This window comes from Plasmopara halstedii (assembly GCF_900000015.1).
Source record: "Plasmopara halstedii genome assembly, contig: Scaffold_672, whole genome shotgun sequence".
Lineage (NCBI taxonomy): Eukaryota > Oomycota > Peronosporomycetes > Peronosporales > Peronosporaceae > Plasmopara > Plasmopara halstedii.
The window spans coordinates 27,260-46,338 of NW_020187589.1; the positions used below are offsets into that span (position 1 = coordinate 27,260).

Below are 19,079 nucleotides of genomic sequence, written 5' to 3' on the forward strand. Positions count from 1 at the left end.
GTATAGATCACTCATTAGATTGCTTCACATTTACTTTACTAGACCATTTACGTCTTCTCTTTATGCAGTAAGCAAACTGAATCAAAAATTACAGCCATTGATGCAACTTGCGGCATCTTTGATATCTGCGAGACGCCTCAAAAACCTCTATTCATGTTCGTCTTGATATTTGGCAGCAAAAATGCCGATTACTCCATGGACTTCCACGCATAAGAGTTCCGCCACCATCTAGACCGACGATTATTTTAAAATGATTGTCTCTTTATGCTAACTGTTCAACACTTCGTGCCGTTGAGAATACAAGGTGACCAGCTACTCTTGCAGCCATGAACAATTTTGACTAGTAACGCTGTCGACTTTGCTTCTCTTGGCTCAACTTGTCGAATAAATGTTGTCACACCATTGGAAAATTTGATTTAAAGAATCGCAGCTAGCTCCGTTTTTGTTGACAATACAAATTGATGTTCCTGAATGCATGAAGCTGAGTAGTTGGGCAAGCAACTTACAGAAGATACGCTGATTTTTGTAAAGTGATAACTTGGTCCCGGATTTTGAAGATATAGCGTCAAAATCATTATTGATTGACTGCATCACACCACAAACTTTCTATCACAATGTGAATGCTTTCATATTGTCGCTTTAAAGCCAAACAAAATCGTTGATCATGGCAATCATTTTGCCGCAGTGAAAGCTGACTCACCACAATATTGCGGTGATGATTAGGCAGCCATTGTGTATTAGCTTCAAGCATTAAATAGCTTTGCCACAAACCGCTTCATCATTCAGGTCGCACTTCGTTCTGGGGGTCGGTAATATCCTCCAAATCTGTAATATTTCCTGATGATCTGTATTGCACAGCTAGCACTTTAGACAACGTGGCAATCTTTTTTAATGTCCGCTTTGGCTGAAGACGAGGCATCGCCAGATCTGCGCTTGAATTTTTCCAACTTAAACTCCTTCTGCTCTGACTTGGCTTAAGTGTTGCGTCTGTATTGGCCTGTAACAACTTATTTGAAACATCTGCTGCGGCCAGCAATGCATTGGTATGATGAGCGATTGATGGCAATGGCTTTGGTGCTCTCTTCGACCCATAGCAGCGTTCAATCATGGCTGAAAAATTCAAACATGCCGCCTGACATCCGTTAAAGTCAGTAACTTTTTCTTTAAAAACGATTGACTTACTTACCAAACAAAAGTCTAGATTGACTAATATCTTGGTCTTTATCACTTCTTCTCGTTGTCTCGACAGTGTCAAATCGTCACTGGCTTGTTTCTTTATCAAGTTGAATTGCTCATTCCTTAGCTGAATTAAAATACTGATGTCATCAATCATTTCGTGAAAAACTTTCTGCATGAGGAAAAATTGTTGAATAATTTCTTCTTCAGTCAGTCGTGTGTTACGTTGTGTAGCGATGACTTCTTCATCTTGAACGGTATTCAAGGGACAAACAGTGGAGTTAGATCTTGAAAGAGACGTGGTGGATGTTTCAATTGCATTTGAAATGGCTTTTTTAGCTTCACTCTCAACTTCAGCAGAATTATCATTGTCAGAGACGCATGGAACGATCTGTACTTTTAAACTTTCCTATTTCGCGTAACATAGAAGTTAAAAATATTGAGTAGCTTTAGTCTGGATCGACAAGTTCGTACCTTTTTCAGACGCTCTTTTTGCGCGTGGAGTTCATAACAAACGTAAAATTGTCCACCCACGAGAGTCAAGGGCATTGCAGTATAACATGAACTGAATATCACTCCAATAATGTCGACCAATTTTCCCAGGGATGTACGAGGACGTAAATCTCCGTAACCAACCGTTGTAAAACTGACGAGCGAGAACCATGTTGACCGCATCATATCGGTTATGATACTAGGAAGTGTATTTTGGATCAGTATACGCTTTCCAATCGGCAAACCTTCTGACAGTTCCGGCGTTAGAACATTTATATGCCACCACATACACGTTTGACCAACAAAACACTCTGTTCCACGCTCTAATTCAAAAAACACAGCCGCAGAGATGACGCAGCCTAAAAACAAGAAGAAAAGCTACAATCAAAAAGTAAGATTGGGTAGGTTGTGAATTAATGAGTTCAATAGAGCTTACCGGGATTACTAGTCGTTCTGAGACTAATTGCGCTGTTTGAATCAGTACACGAGCACCTGGAATGTGACTTCCCAGTTTCAAAATACGCAAACTTTTTAAAATTCGAACAGCAGTAAAGAACGAAGGTATTGCTGGTCCGACAGCGTAGGTTGGCCACTCTCCTATCATAATTTCGACGATCTCAACGTAAAATGGGAGAAGTACGAGAACATTAACCATTAACTTGTAATCACCCCACAAATGACGTCGCACAGGATGTGCGTAAACACGCATGACACTTTCTAATGTGAATAAGAAGCCAAAGAGAATTTCAAAGTAGATCCAGTATGGCTCCATGTCAAACAGATAAAGCACTGGTGGATTACACAATCGATTTTTGCAAACGTGCTCGATACCGGATCGCGACGGAAAGACGTCAGTACAAGCCAAAGGAAAATTCTCCGATGCAAAATTGACACCTGACCCATAACACGTTTCATCTTTGTCACCAATGGAGCAGTGACGGCTCAATCGCTGTGTTGTTACTTCAACCGAAAGTTCCGATCCAGACGATGAAATTTGTCGAAACACGTAGCAACCTAACTCATCGTATCGTTCACAATGATCATAAACATTACGCAAGCAAAGAAATGTTTTGATTCCTGTATTCTGCAATTCCGGCGTCGTTTGCATGTAAAACATTGCAATACTGAGCACTACTGCAATCATGCGCGTTTTGTTAATCACACGTGAGTGCCACGTATCTAAACGGTACTCAAGTACGTTCCAAATATAAGCTCGGAAGCTGTTGGGATTAGTGTGGCTATCACGACGAGATATAGCACTCATAGCCTTGGTCTTAATTGCGTCGATTGCTCCTTTCGCGCGGATCATTCTTTTGCTCAATGTACCACTGATAGTCTTGCTCTCAAATTTGCTTGTCGACATAAATCGACTAAAATCATTCTCTCGATCTGTAGAGGCTTCCAGTAGTTCTTGAGTCTGTAAGCAGATTTTAGAGTGAACTTCAATTACTTTCACCATCACATCTACCGCTTGCGACATCTTATCATTACGTCTTTTACTTATTTGAGTTAGAGACTCCAGTGTCGTGGAAGAGCTCAATGCGTTTTCATTTGGAGATAGCAAACCTTGAAGCGTTGAATTGGCATCGAAAAGCCCTTGTAACAGTGTGTAAAATCGATCGCTCGTAACTAAGCTTGTATACTGAATTACATGTGCTTCGACCTTTTCGAGTGTATCGTCCACTTTTTTCGTTGTATCATCATATGCGTCAAAACTTTGAGGTCGTAAGACGTCACCAGACGAAACAGGCTCTGAACTTGTACAATCATTTTGCAATCTGCTTTGTTCCTGCTTTACATTAGCAAGATGTTCGTCATGGTCCAACCATGCCAAGTCATACTTAATGCCAACGATTGCCAGAGGCATTGAGAAGTAAATAGTGCCAAAGATCATCACGAGACATACAAGTAGCAGAGAACCGAAATTGTTCATCGAAGGCACTTGACTTCCATACCCAACCGTGGAAACACTAGAATGTGAACATGTTAGTATCAAAAGTAGAATGGACATAATGAGATTAAACGTACGTGAGCATAACAAAGTATCCCGTATTGAAGATATCAGTAAATGTGCAGGTTTGCAAATCATAGCAAGGTTCGGCATAGAAAATGGCCGTAGCAAACACCATCACGACGGCAATCAAGAAGAAAAGCTGACATTAAGCGAAAACAACTTATATAAGCTTAAAGCAAAACAGACTATCATGCGAGCAAATGTTTAGCGCACCGTAATTTTGAGGGGAGCGATTGCCTCAGCTATGGCGCGTAGGAGCACTTTAGTTCCAACAAACGGAGCGACCGCAACTATTAAACGAACTGCGCGGAGAATACGGAGATTATACGATATTGAATCCGTTCGCATTGTATCCGATTGCTTGTTCTGTGTTGGCAATACTAGTTTTGGTAGTGCTGCTACTGCGGCTAAAAAGTAGATCCATGTGGAGACTGATTTCAAGAACTGAATTCGTTTCGGAACTGTGTACCAGCGAACGAGAAATTCCGTTATATACAGTAGCGAGAATAATGTCTCGATATCATTGTAAGCACTTTCACTGAGCATGTAAGCGAATGCAGGGTCTGTACTACCGTACTGCGGTCCATCGAGGGTTTCGCTCGCCATGACTCCAACATTGATGACAAGCAAAAACATGATAATTTGCTGTAGTCGCCAACCAATATATGATTTCTCGGGATTTGTGAGGTAGAAACAAATACGTTCTCGCCATCCCATTGCCTGAATTAAACGTGGAGAATGTCGTAACGGGAGATCGCGGGTAGTCAATTTCACCATGGCGTTTAGAAACATAGAGATTGTCGTTTTAATTCTATCGGGATAAAAGTTTTCTATTGCTGATTCCACGAGCTGGGGCTTTGTCGCTTGTACTTCTGTTGTTGAAAGGGTGACATTCATGATGGATGGATACGACAGAGTTGTAGTGTCACCGGTTGGTGATTCGTCATGCACAATTCGATGTGACAATCTTTTTACTTGATTTGCTTCGTTTTGCTCCCTTTTCTCGTTTTCACAGCTGATTCCATTTGTTCGGTCATCGACCACGTTGGCAAACGGAAGCATGTTCCATAAAACGATGTACTGAACAGCTCACCGTTGATTTAATCACCTTTCATCCATCTACTTTTGAAAAAGACCTCACGAAACGATCATCAATGGCTACCAAATTTAGCAAAAATATACTATACCCATTTAAAGTCTATGTCCTCGTGACGATAGCGTTTCTTAGTAAAACAGTGTTGATATATTTAACACATTATGACACCGTTTGTCAACAATCAACTTTCCCACTTCAAACCAATTTCAGATATCTGCCAAGTGAATAGATAGCAAGAAGAAGTGGAGCATGATAAGGTTACAAAGTAGCAGTTGGTGGTGTTCAGTCTGTGTATCGATCACAAATCAGATTGAGATTTTGTGAAATATAATTAAATACATGCAGCACCAGTACTTTTAAATAGATTTGGCATGTTAGTCAGTTACAGCCAAATTAAAATTACACATTTGAAAGGCAAAATTCTAACAGCTCATGTCGTCAGTCGCTTTGTACAAATATATTTTATATAGACAAAAATCCGTACAGCTTAATGTTTTAGTAGTGCGAATTGCAGATTGCCAGAACAACGCTGGAGAGAAGTATTTTCTGCGCATCTTGTTTGGCGTTCAGTAAGAAAGCTGCAGAAATAGATATGAAGACTTTAAGTGCTCGATATGGAAAATTTACACGGACGAAACGGCACATGGTAGCAATAGGTGGGAACAACTTGCAAAGCTTTTTTATGCTACTTCAAGGAGTGAGGCAAACATCTCAATTTCTAAGTGGTCCCTTAGGAAGACTTTAGGCACCACGCGAGCCACAAGCTCTCCGCTCTTCGAGCTTTACCGAGGATGGAATAACCCGCCGCGTCTGCCGCCAAGCCTGACAGTGTCCAAGCTGACGACTCTGATGAGCGACGTAGGATCACACCCACAAGATCAAGCACTTGTCATAGCGCACCTCCTTCTACTGTCGACAATGGCAATATACTTAAATGTTTATTTCCCTGTAAGCGGAAGGGGGTAGCGAGAATGGGAGTCCAGCGCAATCCGTGTCTACTGCCGACAGTGGTACTAGGTATCCAGCTGTCTATTCTTCTCCGAGCAAAAAGGGGGTAGCAAATCGAAGTCCTGAGCACCTTTCCAACGGCCTAGGGCAGTGATTCTGGTCCTGAACCAACTGTACCCGAGTATTTTCAGCCACATGCACACCAACGACCAATTATTGGATGACAATCTAGTTGCGCGATAAGACCTCGCGAGCAGCCAACTGAAGCGGCACCGAGATGACTGCGATCCAAAACACTGGACAGGATGTGCACCACCGACCTTGTAAATTCAAATACAACGGATTACAGAAATTCAGTGCGACGACACAGAAGCTCCGCAAAAGAAACGGGCCAAACTGCTAATGCCGCTTGCTACAGATTACAAGCTCAACGATGCGCTATATGAAGCGGGAGTTTGTTGAAACGAGCTTGCGCCACGAATCGATAGAGCGTGCTCGTAAGCATTGCTCAGAGCACGCTACGTGATGGCGATGGTAACTGGACAAGAATATTAGCGTACCACGCCCATCAAGCCTCTTGCATCCTTCCCCCATGATCGAGGCAACCAAGCCGTCTAGCGCCAGATGAGCTTAAATCAGCTTGCCAGCTAATCAAGATGTTTGAGGGAGCCTTTGCATCAATGTCAAGACCAGGGATCTTGCCTCTGTCTTGAAGACCAGAAGATCACAATCCACGGAGGCACGTCGTTTCGGTTCAAAGAGTTCGACGTTCTTGCTGAATGATTCAACATCGACATGGTCAGCATCGACAGCATTGTGCCTCGTGCTCAAGCGATTCTTCAACCCCAAAGCGCATCCAATCGATGGCACGTTTTGAGTCGTGAACCACGACGCGGTGATTACGACCACCACCTGGCGCGTGTACTTCCACTCGAACGAATATCCGCCACAACACTTCGTAGATGGCTCCGTCTGTGGCCAGAACGTATTTGCGGACGCATCCACACAGTCCGCGCAAAGAATGCGACGTTGCCAGCCCAGCGCATGCTAGTTCGGTATCGCTCGGACTATGCGCCGGACCTATAAGACTCGGAGGTAACGACAGTGGCAGCAGCCAGTTCATCCACGCATCAGCGTCAGTCGACTCCGCAGTAATTACAATCGTTTGCTAGAGTTGTTGCCTAGCCACCGAGATGCAAGTCGTGGCCCGGCAAGATACGATTGTCCGGCTAGCGGCATCCCTCGCCCGGTCACCATCAAATAGTGCTCTCAGCAAACTATCGCTGAGAACGAATGGGGCGGTGGTTTTGACGCCGCATAAGAGTCAAAAGTTCACTGCCACCACCACCAAAATGTTCTTCCAGCAAGTTGTGGCCAGCTCCGAGAGAAACGAACATCGAACGTGCAGTGCGATGGATGTCGTCAAGATACCCATAACGAGTAGACTTAAGTTCCCATGGAAGTTGCGACAAGCAACTACTTCAACGTGCTTAGCATTGTCGAAGTGAACTTCTACTCTGCTCGGTCGCTTTTTGTGAGCCGCACGGACCACGCTTTCAGATCGCCTTGCAAGGTGAAAGCCTCGACCAGGATCAGCGTTTCGAAGGAAGCCAGTCACTTCCTCACCAAGCGTCACATAAGCTTTATGAAGACAGAGAAGCCAGCGTCAGTCCAAAAGATTGTGGCAGAGATTAGGACAACGGAAGATGCCACCGAGCTTCAGTTGCCGCCAGATCGTCTTGCAGGTGTCGACTCCAGGGTCTCGTGGTCATGCAAGGTCTTGCGAAACACCATCAACGAAAACTCGGTGATTTACTATGCGTCTTGTCTAGTCTTCAACACCGTACAGCTCCAAGAGATGACCACCGCCAACTTGCGTATTAGCGACTTAGCGTATCTACATCTATCCCACTGCGTGCTGAGCACAACGGATCGCAAAATGTCGACCACGTTTGCGAATGCGTGGGCTAAACACATTGGAGGCTAGGTCCCGAAAAAGAAAAGGAACTGTTCCAGCGTGGGGCTCAAATTAGAAAGGGTGTCATCGAACAGCACAAAGGTGCGAACACTGATTTGCTTCGAGCTAATGCTCATGTGCATTGCTGGACGACTACGCAGTTTCCAAGCCGAAGATGGCTTCTAAGCGACCGATACAAGCGCGCCTCGGCTGCAAGGGCTGGTCGTCTCCGTCTGAGCTCCTAAGATTGCTAAGCCAGTGGACACGGCCGAGCTCTCACCAGGCTATGCAACTCCTATCACCCCGAGACTCTCAAGCTCAGCCACGAAGTCCGTTTTTGGCACAAACTCTTTATCAGCGGTTCAAATGACAACAGCGTAGCCCAGACTACCGTTCGTTCCGATAGAAAGATCACTGTATTCCGCTCGGACTTCCCAGGTTTCAACACGGCGATGAAGCTATCTCATCTGACTATCCCGAGTCACACTACCTACTGGTTTAAGTGTCGGTTGGGAATGCTCCCGTACATTTTCTTACTTTCTACTTGCCTTTCAATGACTTTGAGAAAAGGACATTCTATCTGCCGACTTGCTCGACTATAAAGAACCGCACCTCGTGCTCAGTTATCTCAACACATTTCTGGTCTTAAGTATTGGTTCGTCTTAGCTCTCGCTCCGCGTTCGTCCTGGACGCAGAGCAAGCCTAGCTTGGAGTGTTGGATCTCTGGCGTATCCAAAATTCAGACGAAGGAGTATATACTGGTCTCGGCCACGAATAAACCACTCTTCTACTTTCTAAGTGCAGCAACGTAATGTATAGAGATGACATGTACTTCAAGCTCAAGGGTACAGGGGACCACTTAGCGTACCAAAGCGCAATCCGTTTCACATCCCAGTCTCAACACAACGGCTATTGCAGATTCCTACTTTACCTGCTCGAATATCCGTAGACAGTTGCAGCCTTCCGATGAGAGGCTTAGGCGATGTTGCGGAATCTTCAGATTGCCAGCAATCCTTGGAACGATGAAGAAGGAGGTCTGTTGACAGCAGTTAAGATTATTTCTGAAACCTCGGCGTCGGACAGCAATCTATCTATTGCACCAAAAGAGCTTTCAAGACTTCTGGGAGCCTTCGACCGATCAAAAATCTGTCCAAAACACTAACGTACCGACTGCCGCTCTCTTTTCCAAATTCATCAATGCCGATTTGTAGGCGTTCGCGAAGTGTGGGTGCATTTATCACCATTTTAAAAAATATTAATTAATGTAAAGTTATAAAAATACGAACGATTTCATTATTCAAAATTATTTGCCTCCTGGTTGATTGAAATAATCTGACGATTGCGAGAGATGAAGCAGCCTACAAAATGTTTTTGACTTTGATAAGGCGTACAACCTAATTAAGCGGGATTATATGCGTCAAATGCTAGATCGCACAGCACCACAGACTTAACTCCTGATAAACGGTCACATCCAGCAAGCCATTTGTCCGACAAGTGATGCCAATCCGAGTGACCCGCTCTCGGCGCTTCTCTTTCTTATGGTCATCGAGCCATTAGATAACCTGTTATGTCAACACATAGTGCATTGCATCTGCCTGACCGATGGTCACACAGTCCGAATTATTATTTGCCATTGACTCGATGTTGCACTCCAGCTCGGTACAAGGTATCCAAGGGCGGCTCAAACTTGTTCATGGATCGGCACCTCTGTGACGGTATTTTGCTCTGGTCCCGTTAAACAGGAACAACGAGATGTCGCCAACTCATTGCGCTCACTATAGTTTTTCCTTGACACTAGCATTACACGGCGCGCGTCCCATTTCCCGACCGCGCCGTCAAAAAGTGCCGGCCGACACTAATCCGTTTTGTGTTCAGTCGTCGGTACAACTGTAACGCCAAGCACGTTCAGGTGATTGCCAATGATGATCAATACCAGCCTCGCTAGGTGGGCGAATTGCACATCCAAGCCAACGTCAAGGCTTTGAATAAATCAGATAATTCAACTGCCTGCTCGCTGCCTCAACCTCAACGTCACACAATTCAACCACCGCTGGATCAACACATCTGTCGCTAGCTGTAAAAGATTGGAGATCATGGTGACCACTTTAGTTCCTCATGATCAGTCTACTGCGATATGATGCCCGAGGTGTCAACACTAGTTGCGATGACGTATCGGATCTCGAGCGCATCAGGAAATTGGGTAGGTCGTCTTTGTGGGCATGCGAGACGAGTGGGAGGATCGAGGTCCCACCATGTGACTTCCCACTTGAGTGAGTAGTACCACTGAGCAAGTCGAACCACTTGACCATTAATCCAGGTGTTGTAGAATCTGTATGGTTGGCGATCCCTATATTAAACCGTCTTCCAGTTAACGAGTCTCTCGGACTTCGTTTTTTGATGACGCATGGTCAGATGTCGACGAGTTTGCTCGCTTCTCACATAGACTACTAGCTTACTGCTATTATAGCTAACCGACACTACAAATGGTTTCACGCAGTGCATGTCGAAGTCGCACAAGTCTTTCAGTGACTGATCAGACTGTAGGTAGACGCGTTACTGGCCCCCACTACCAGTGAGAGAAAGATCCTCGAGCTCTATACGTTGGTATGAGGGCGGAGGAACGAGTCCATGAAGTCCTCTCGATTCCCCGATCCCATCTACTCGACATCGTATGGAATCCACCGACAGCAAACAAACCGCACCCAATCCAACTAAACTACACCGCGCCATACCAAAAGACGTTCAGAGGTTTGTGCGTCTGAGAAAGCGTCTGCAAAAGAATTTGCTACCGGTTCATGAAAATCAGCAGTAAAGACTGGCCATGCGGCTATTGCTAGTGCTCTGTTTCCTGCGAAAGTCTCGCCTGCAGATCCTTCCTTCACTGCATTCACGTAGAGTTTCTTGCAGTGGAGACAGAGCGATATCTGTTTTTCGAATACACATTTCTCTTTGAATACACATTTCTCTTCGATTACACATTTCTCTTTGATATGGTCACTGGGTGCTCCGTGATGGTCTTCGTTACACCCTGACATAATTTGACATCGTGCTCGGACGTCGACCCACACCCGCTGACGCATGGAAAGCACATGTTCCTGTGTTGGAAGATCTATGGCAAACCATGCTTGCGTTCGCCCTTCACCATTGTGTACTGTTCTGCTGCTTTTGTGCATGTCTGTGCGGCCATCGACGTCTTCAAGCACAACGATAAAGGAGCCTCTAAGCATTAGGAGCAATTCTGTCTCATAACGACTGTCTGTTTCGGTAGCGTGAGCCGCCTCCGCTTTTGTTGGCGTTAGGATGTGACTCCATGCGTCGGGCTCAATCTGAAGAAAACCAAGCATCTATCAAGCGTGTGCTAAACCTACTTTGGTTCTCTCACCACTCGCTGGGTTGTTCCATGCACATTAAACCACCGCTGAACTCTTCAAGTAACTCAAGTAATGTTGATTTCACTCTCAGACAGACAAGGATTGCTTGAAACGTATCATCATCTGGACAAACTATGATTGACATGTAAATTCTAGCAGACAAACTGTATATTACTTTTGGTCATCGTATAGAAGCAGGCTCACCGTCATTCACCCAGCCTAATTCCACTAGTGTAGACGTCTTAATTCAGGAGATATTCTAGTCATCAAGTTCCACCACACGTTCAGTGTCAAGTGGGTCATGCTGCGATACAGCAGGAATATTACGCTGCAATCGTGCAACCGCTCGCTTTGAGAACGCGTAACTTAAGTCCACGAATTCTTTTTTTTCAAGCTTCAATACATTGTGGCAAAAGTTCGGGGTCTAAAAAATTGTCTGATATTCTTAGAACAACGGCAAGTTATGTGCGTATGGCTGAGCGCTAGGACCGGAGGTTGAGAGCTTGACAAATGTTAGCGCTACCAGTGCTGTACGTTTAACAAAACCACGTTGGTAGCTAATCTGATTACAATAGGCACTGGCCGTTCCTGTACATGATCACAATTATTCTAGATAATTTATGAGTTGACCAGTTCAGAGCTCTTAGTTCAGATATATAATTTCACGCAGAAATTGACTCAAAAATGGATCATCAATGAGGATGCTGACAAAACATGAAATTATCCAAGATGAACTCTACTATAGACATTCCAAGGTGGATTGGTAGCAAATAAATTATTTCTTTGATCCTTTGCGTACAAAGTTCAATCATTCGAACCGAACACAGCGGTTGTACCATGACGTCGATATACGGCTTCATCCTCACGCAAAATATCTACAGCATGGTTTGCTACCATGACTACAGTTGAGTGCACGTTGCCATTTGGAATAAAAGGAATAACAGACGCGTCAGCAACTCGCAAATTTTTGATGCCGAAGACGCGTAAATGATTATCAACGACTCCGTCGTTCTCGGAGTGTGCCATAGACGCACTGCCAACCCAGTGCGAATTCCGAAATACATTGTCATATACCCATTTCTCCAAGTCTGTTCGTTATAAAACCAGTATGAACTAAGGTAAATAATTGATGCCAGAAAACCATGTGCGCTACCTTCGGGAGACCTGATATCATCGCCCGGGGATAGCTCACGCCCTATAACGTTCTTTTCACCTGCAATATAATCAATCTATTTAATCATTCGTCAAACAGCAAACAATGAGTCCAGCTTACCAAGTTTTGCTGCAATTTCGCGCACAACTCCAATTGCCCAAGAAATCTTCCATACATCTCCTGGTCTAAGATGCTCGGGTTTGGTCTCCGGGACCTCCGACACAACTCGCGGAATCAAATGATCATCAATGTCGTTGTCGTCTGCAGATTCATTCTCATCGTGAACGAGAATTACACGATTGCGCGCATAGGGATGAAGTAAAGCGACTGTGATGACTGCTTGTGTCGTGTGATCTAGACCTGAGCTATTCGACATGTGGGGTTCGGATTTCTGAGGAAACAGCGTAAGCTGGATTTCGGGAAGTGTCGCTCCGGGCGGAGTCAAAAATGCTCCTGCTCTAATGCCAACAGTGCCAAATAGACCGAGTGTGGAGGCATTTGCGTATTCCAAGTTGGTGGCTTTAAAGTACGACTCCAAATCAGCTCTGTCAAGCATTATAAATGTCAGATAAAATGCTTCCCTATTATACCAGCCACTTACTTGAGATCAACGTTGCGTGTCTTTTTGTACTCGAATACCATTCCAACCACGGGGTGATCCTGCAAATTCATCCCCACACGAGGTAAGTGCTTTTTTAAAGGTAACCCCGCCTTTTTAAGTGTTTCACGGTTTCCGAGTCCGGAGAGCATCAAAATTTTTGGCGTATTGACTGCACCCGCTGTGACAATTATTTCACCGTGTTTGGCAAGGCGAATCAACTGTGTCATGCCATTGCCGTAACGTACTTCCACTCCTTGAGTTACATCGTCGTCATCAATACCAATTTTCTATAGCCACTCAATGTGTCAAATTATATGTGGTTTTCAACCTCATCAAACGCACCGTAACCGTCGTATCGAGCATCAACTTGAAATTCTTTCGACGAGATTGTCCAGTCGAGCTATCTAGAATGGGTCCAAGAAATGTCTTGGCGGCGCTCTCCCGAATTCCATCTCGCGTATTGAAGTGGTAATATCCAACGCCGTGTCGTCCGTCGGGAGCGTTAAAATCCATTGAGCGCGGGATACCTAACTCAACACACGCGTCGATAAATTCTTGAGATCCATCAAATCGAAATGCAGCGGGACTGGTCCGCACAATTCCGCCTTTTCCATGATAACTTGAATTCGGTCCGTCGAAATCTTCAATAGCCATATAAATCTCTAAAGCCTTGTGCCACGACCATTTTGACATGTTCCACCGCTCCAAGTCTGAAGGCAAAGCTCGCACTAATTTTTTATATAAGAAATTTGAGTCAATTGAAAGATCACAGCAAATCGTACCGTAAAGCATAGCATTGTGAATGCCACATCCCCCTAATGCTCTAGCTACATTCACATCCGGGTATGCCCAGTGTAGCGACGGCGTATTAGCGACATTAGTCCAGTAGAATGGCACGTCGAATGGCGTTAATCGCTTTGTATTAAGCGGTGATAAGATCGCTCCCTGCAGTATCCGCATTAGTGATTTCAGCGTCAATCTATCGGTTCCCTAATCTCACCTTGCCACCCAATTGTGTCTGAGATGCGTTTCCTGCCTCAATCAGCAACACATGTCGCCATGGATCATCACTCAGTAACTTTGCCACCACGGAACCCGCTGGACCGCCTCCAATGACGATAGCATCGTACTAACATTAAACAATGATCAACACTCTGAGCCAATAAATACTACAGCGACATGATTACCTCGTCCGCATTTATTAAGGGAGTCATTGTCATTGATGACGACTCCGTTCGCCAAAACAAACGCAGCACGATGGCGATGCAAGTCGCGGTACCTGCAACCAGAAGAAGCGATCCTGCACCACAACAAAAGAGGCGTGTACGGTGGCTAATGAACTTGGAACCCGGGCGTAGCAGTGGTGACTGCTCATTGTAAGGGCTCTTCGGCATTATCGATGCGGGTAGAAGATATAGAACTGTTGAATGACGTGCTTAATGACCATCTTCAATAAAGCAGGCAACTTTTTGAGACTGTTATGTGTAATGAACAAAAAAGTAGAAAAGAGCGGCTCTATTAAAATAGAGCCTTTCTTCGAATCTGATCGGCAAAAAGTTGAAAGCTTTCTGAACCCATCAGATTAGCAGCGAAGTACTTACAAATCTACGAATACTACTGATAGTTGTCTGGGCAAGTTCTGGTCAATAACTAGAAAGGTCGCAGCTGCCTTGAAAGACACTGACAAGTCTGCATTACGTAATTTTCACAAACAATCAATCTCTGATCTAAGGTTACATTGTTCTTTCTGTACGTGTTTGATCGTGTATCGTGTTACGCGATAGAGCAAATCATCAAATTGACAGTAACCTGAGATTTTTTTCACGCAAAAATGGTTGATTTATATTACCAATAATGATACATGCAGCATCACTTGCCACTTACCCTACACCCGTCTTTGCGTATTTTTGGCATTAAAAAATGGTTCAGCAATGCCATATATCTCTTTTAACACGTATCCTCAATGATTAGATTATTAAATGAAGTTTGCTTTTCAAGACTATAACGCTTGGCTACAATATACTGCTTTGTACAGCAGTTGTGCATCCATCAGTTAGAAAAGGTTGGTCATTGGTCGGTAAATCAGAAGATGCTTAAAACAGGCGAGACATATCTAATTTTGATTTTCAAGAAACCTTGCTGGACACTACGCCACGGATGTCTAATTGACGTGGACAGTAGACTACTGGGTGCTTGCAGATGAGGCTCCAGAAATAAAGATAATTATTGGTAACATATATAATAGCTGGCAAACAAGGGTAATAATAAAAAGGTTGTAAAATGACACCGATGCGAAAAAATGATATGAAAGTTTCTCTTTACTAGCTTCTTAGTAGAGTTAAAGAACATAATATACTACCCTTTAAAAAGGATGCAAGGTCTTAGGGCGTCGTTGACTTCAAGCGCTAGATTCACAGCACAACTTTACCTCACCACAATTTGGCTCTAATCATGGGCCTAAACACATGCGACCACTATGCGAGCTCCTGAATTTAAAAGCTCCCAACAACTTTTCGCATTGACCATTCGTTAAAAAACGAACACCTGTGACATGATAGTATTGACAAACCCGTCGGAACACAGCAAATTTTTTTGTCTCCATTAGATTCCCGAGTCAAGCGTCAATTTTAGCAAAACGTTCACTCATCGCTTGGCTGCATAACGAAATTGGTCCCACGTCGCTGTGACTGACAAACTGTCCAAAATACACATTGTTCAACGAACTAGGAAATTCCGTTTCAAAGCAGGACTGCCTTCCAATCTCTACAGCATGACTTCCCGAGCAACATAATTCGCTTAATTGGAAGTGTTCGGGCAGGGCTACCTCAGTATTATGCCAGTAGAGTCGCCTGATAAGGGTGCAGAGATTGAAAGAGTTTGCATAAATTAATTTTGCTCCCACGTAGCTACAGCAGCAAAGGGACAATCAGTTAAGGTTTGAGCCGGACGCTCACAAAATGGATACGACTAGATTGACTTTGATTGATAGGGCGTACAAATATCTTGTGCTTTGATGTGTGACTACACATCACCTCTGAGTTAAGCTAGGCTTAAATTTGTTTAAGAAATAGGCAAAAGTACCGCCCACTGAGGCAAAGCAGCTCGTTTACAAGCGGTTCAGGTGGTAGAAGACATCGCAGGTAACTGGGTCCTAAGTTTCATTCGTGATGCTTCTCGAGAGAGCAATGAGACGCCCAGGTGATGAAATAGATGCCATGTCACCATCCACACCTCGTCCTTACAGTGCGAGTGCTTCTACGACTTCATCGCCTGACGGTATTCCGAAGGTGTTCGCTGCATCCGATACGCCACCTGTACTAGCTCATACTGCCGCTTTCTTAAATCGTCTCCGTCAATCCTCGGCCCTAACACGAATCCATATTACCAAACTAAAGACACAGCTATCACTCCGATGTCTACGCGGATAGGAAAGGTACCGAGAACGAGGAAAGCAGAATTTCGCGCTTTTTCCCAACTTCACCCAAGCTTACGATCGATTGATTCTAAAGTATCTGTTTAAGGGGCTGGAGCGAGTTGATTGAGGCCCTGTATTCAGCAGTATGGTTTATCTTCTTTATTCCCATGTTGAAGCACTTTTGTCATTCAATGACTCGGTTCAGAATGTCTTGTTTCCCTATCGTGGCGTAAAGTAAGGGGATTCTCTTTCCTTGCTACTACTTTCTCTCTCTAACGAGCCCATTGGTGACCGTCTCTGATGAGGGTGACAGCACAGCACTACCATTTCGGCTGGTTATATTACCACCGGCTCTACTTTGCAGATGATTCCTCAGCTATCTTACTCTTGTCAAAGACTAACGCGCACAAACTTCTTGATTATTGGCTAATAATAATTTAAACATCATTTTTATTCCTGAACCAGTGCTGATTAAAGTTTTCAAGATTGTTGAATTCATAATCTATGTTTATATTACTTAAATATTATAACTAACGGATTTTCCCGAGTAGAGTCCAGTCCCAAATAGAGCCCTCAAAAACTCAAAAATACAATATCCACTACCCCGCTATAATGACTTCAGATGACCTGACAAAAATCAAGGGCGAATAGTAGCAAAGTAACAAAAGTCAAGCTACAATATTTCAGTATTCTTCTTTCGACCCTCTTTTTTGTCGAAAAATATTACGAATCTGATTTATACGATTTAACGCAACCATAATACGCACACAGCTTCCGGTCAGCAATGAGTTCTGAGCATGTAAATGGCCTGCTCACTACGGCTACAGTCACGGCGGCCATGGCTTCGCTTGCTCTATTGCAGAAAAAGCGGGCAACAGCTTACAAATCTTCGAGTAGCAATTTAATCGGCCAGCGTCGACCAAGCGCCAACGTTTTGGCCTTAAACGGTCACACGCATCTGGCTATGGTGCAAAATGGTCACGTCTTAGCTGACCCGTCCGAAGGATTCGAACTTTATCCTATCGACTTCTCGATGCACGTCCAAATTCGACAGAACGTGCTGCAAAAATTTCTACAGACGCACCCTGAAGCTGAGAATAGCGCAGCGGCTATTCTACTGCACGGTGGTGTCGAAGTAGATCGGTATGACACGGACATCCAATATAATTTTCACCAGGAGAGTTTCTTTCAATATCTTTTTGGTGTACGCGAACCCGGGTGTGCCGGTCTGATAGACTTAACTACACGCAAGACTGTGCTGTTTGTGCCACGATTAAGCGAAGAATGGGAACTATGGTGTGGAGATCGCAAGCCCTTGGCTTACTTCAAGGCTCACTACAAAGTAGACGAGGTGTTTTTCATGGACGAAATGGCGGTCGTACTGGCTAAAAATATCAAAGTCCAGAAGCTGTACGTTTTGCACGGTAAGAATACGGATAGTGGCTTGGAGACGACCACTACATCGACTTTCGAGGGAATTGAAGCGTTTGAAGTGGACAAAATGGCGCTGCATCCCATTCTGGTTGAATGCCGTGTAATCAAAACGGAGAAAGAATTGGCGCTGCTTCGTTTTGTCAACAAATTGTCTTCACGAGCTCATGTGAATGTCATGAAAAATATATGTCCGGGTAAGATGGAGTTTCATGCTGAAAGCGATTTTCTTCATTATGTGTATAGTAATGGAGGTGCGCGATTTCATGCGTACACTTGCATTTGCGGCAGTGGCCACAATGCCTCGGCATTGCACTATGGCCATGCTGGAGCCCCAAATGATAAACTCCTTGAAACGGGTGATTTCTTTTTGAACGATATGGGCGGAGAGTTACATGGCTACACCTCGGATATTACGTGTTCGTGGCCAGTTGATGGCATTTTCTCGGCCGATCAAAGGATAATATATGAAGGCGTTCTCAAAGCCCACGATGCCGTATTGGCGGCTATGAAACCTGGGGTCAGCTATGTGGACATGCACTTACTTTCGCATCGCGTGCTGACGCAACATTTGCTTGAGTTTGGTTTATTTCAAAATGGGACAGTTGATGAGTTAATGGACCATGAGATTTCGGCTTATTTTTATCCTCACGGCTTGGGCCACATGATGGGTTTAGACACTCATGATGTTGGTGGGATTCCCATTGGTTACGAGCGTTCAACAAAAAAGATTCTAGCCAAATTGCGCTGTGTGCGAAATCTGGAGAGGAATATGGTATTGACGGTCGAGCCGGGCTGCTACTTTATCGAAGCTCAAATCCAGGCGGTACTGGATAATTCGGTGACGGCAAAATTTATCAACCAGGAAATGCTTTCTCGTTTTCGTGGCACGGGTGGCGTTCGAATTGAGTCAGATGTGGTCGTCACGGCAACTGGTGTTGAGTGCATGACTAAAGTGCCACGAACAGTCGAAGAAATTGAAGCGACCATGTTAAAAGCATAAGTTGTGGAGGAGTACATGGCTACATTGTGTCTGAGCTGGAATGCCGAATAGAGGTTTGAACTAAGATCAACTACAAGAAGGAATAGAACAAAGCCATCGTATTGTTATTTCCGGTACGGTTGGCACAATGCTGTATAACCAGACGTTTCCAAAAGTGGTTTTCAGGCATATAGCACTCGTTTCTGTAATTGTTGCTGTACTTGGCAGCATTCCAAAAAACGTGATGCACGCGCATGGCCCTTTGATATCGGTGTTAAATACATTTCATGTCACTTCCTCACTTCTTTGCTTGTGATTTTGGTATTTTGTGAAAATGACGGAACTCTACGAATTTTGAGTTGACATGTCTTTGTTTAAAGCGAGCTCGTTTTTGGAAAAAGCAATTAAGCTTTTCAAAGGCATAGTTGTGTATCAATACTGAT

The 19,079-nt window shown here is 44.3% G+C and overlaps 4 protein-coding genes across 4 annotated transcripts; 1 reads left to right on the forward strand and 3 right to left on the reverse strand.

Moving 5' to 3' along the window:
• Positions 1-778: 778 nt before the first annotated feature.
• PHALS_13633 (voltage-gated ion channel superfamily) lies at positions 779-4,744 on the reverse strand (the record flags this gene model as incomplete). Its single annotated transcript, XM_024729429.1, has 6 exons — positions 779-1,132; positions 1,187-1,585; positions 1,651-2,046; positions 2,105-3,638; positions 3,697-3,821; positions 3,896-4,744. 6 exons carry the CDS (start codon positions 4,742-4,744, stop codon positions 779-781), a joined length of 3,657 nt encoding a protein of 1,218 aa, XP_024579807.1.
• A 5,063-nt stretch (positions 4,745-9,807) lies between these two features.
• PHALS_13634 (uncharacterized protein) lies at positions 9,808-11,027 on the reverse strand (the record flags this gene model as incomplete). Its single annotated transcript, XM_024729430.1, has 4 exons — positions 9,808-9,966; positions 10,042-10,212; positions 10,284-10,340; positions 10,416-11,027. The coding sequence occupies 4 exons, from the start codon at positions 11,025-11,027 to the stop codon at positions 9,808-9,810; spliced, it is 999 nt and encodes a 332-aa protein (XP_024579808.1).
• An 831-nt stretch (positions 11,028-11,858) lies between these two features.
• On the reverse strand, positions 11,859-14,202 carry PHALS_13635 (hypothetical protein; the record flags this gene model as incomplete). Its single annotated transcript, XM_024729431.1, has 8 exons — positions 11,859-12,142; positions 12,208-12,267; positions 12,328-12,752; positions 12,809-13,095; positions 13,151-13,536; positions 13,591-13,753; positions 13,809-13,937; positions 13,996-14,202. 8 exons carry the CDS (start codon positions 14,200-14,202, stop codon positions 11,859-11,861), a joined length of 1,941 nt encoding a protein of 646 aa, XP_024579809.1.
• Positions 14,203-17,007: 2,805 nt separating this feature from the next.
• On the forward strand, positions 17,008-18,657 carry PHALS_13636 (xaa-pro metalloprotease family; the record flags this gene model as incomplete). Its single annotated transcript, XM_024729432.1, has 1 exon — positions 17,008-18,657. The coding sequence occupies one exon, from the start codon at positions 17,008-17,010 to the stop codon at positions 18,655-18,657; it is 1,650 nt and encodes a 549-aa protein (XP_024579810.1).
• Positions 18,658-19,079: the final 422 nt, after the last annotated feature.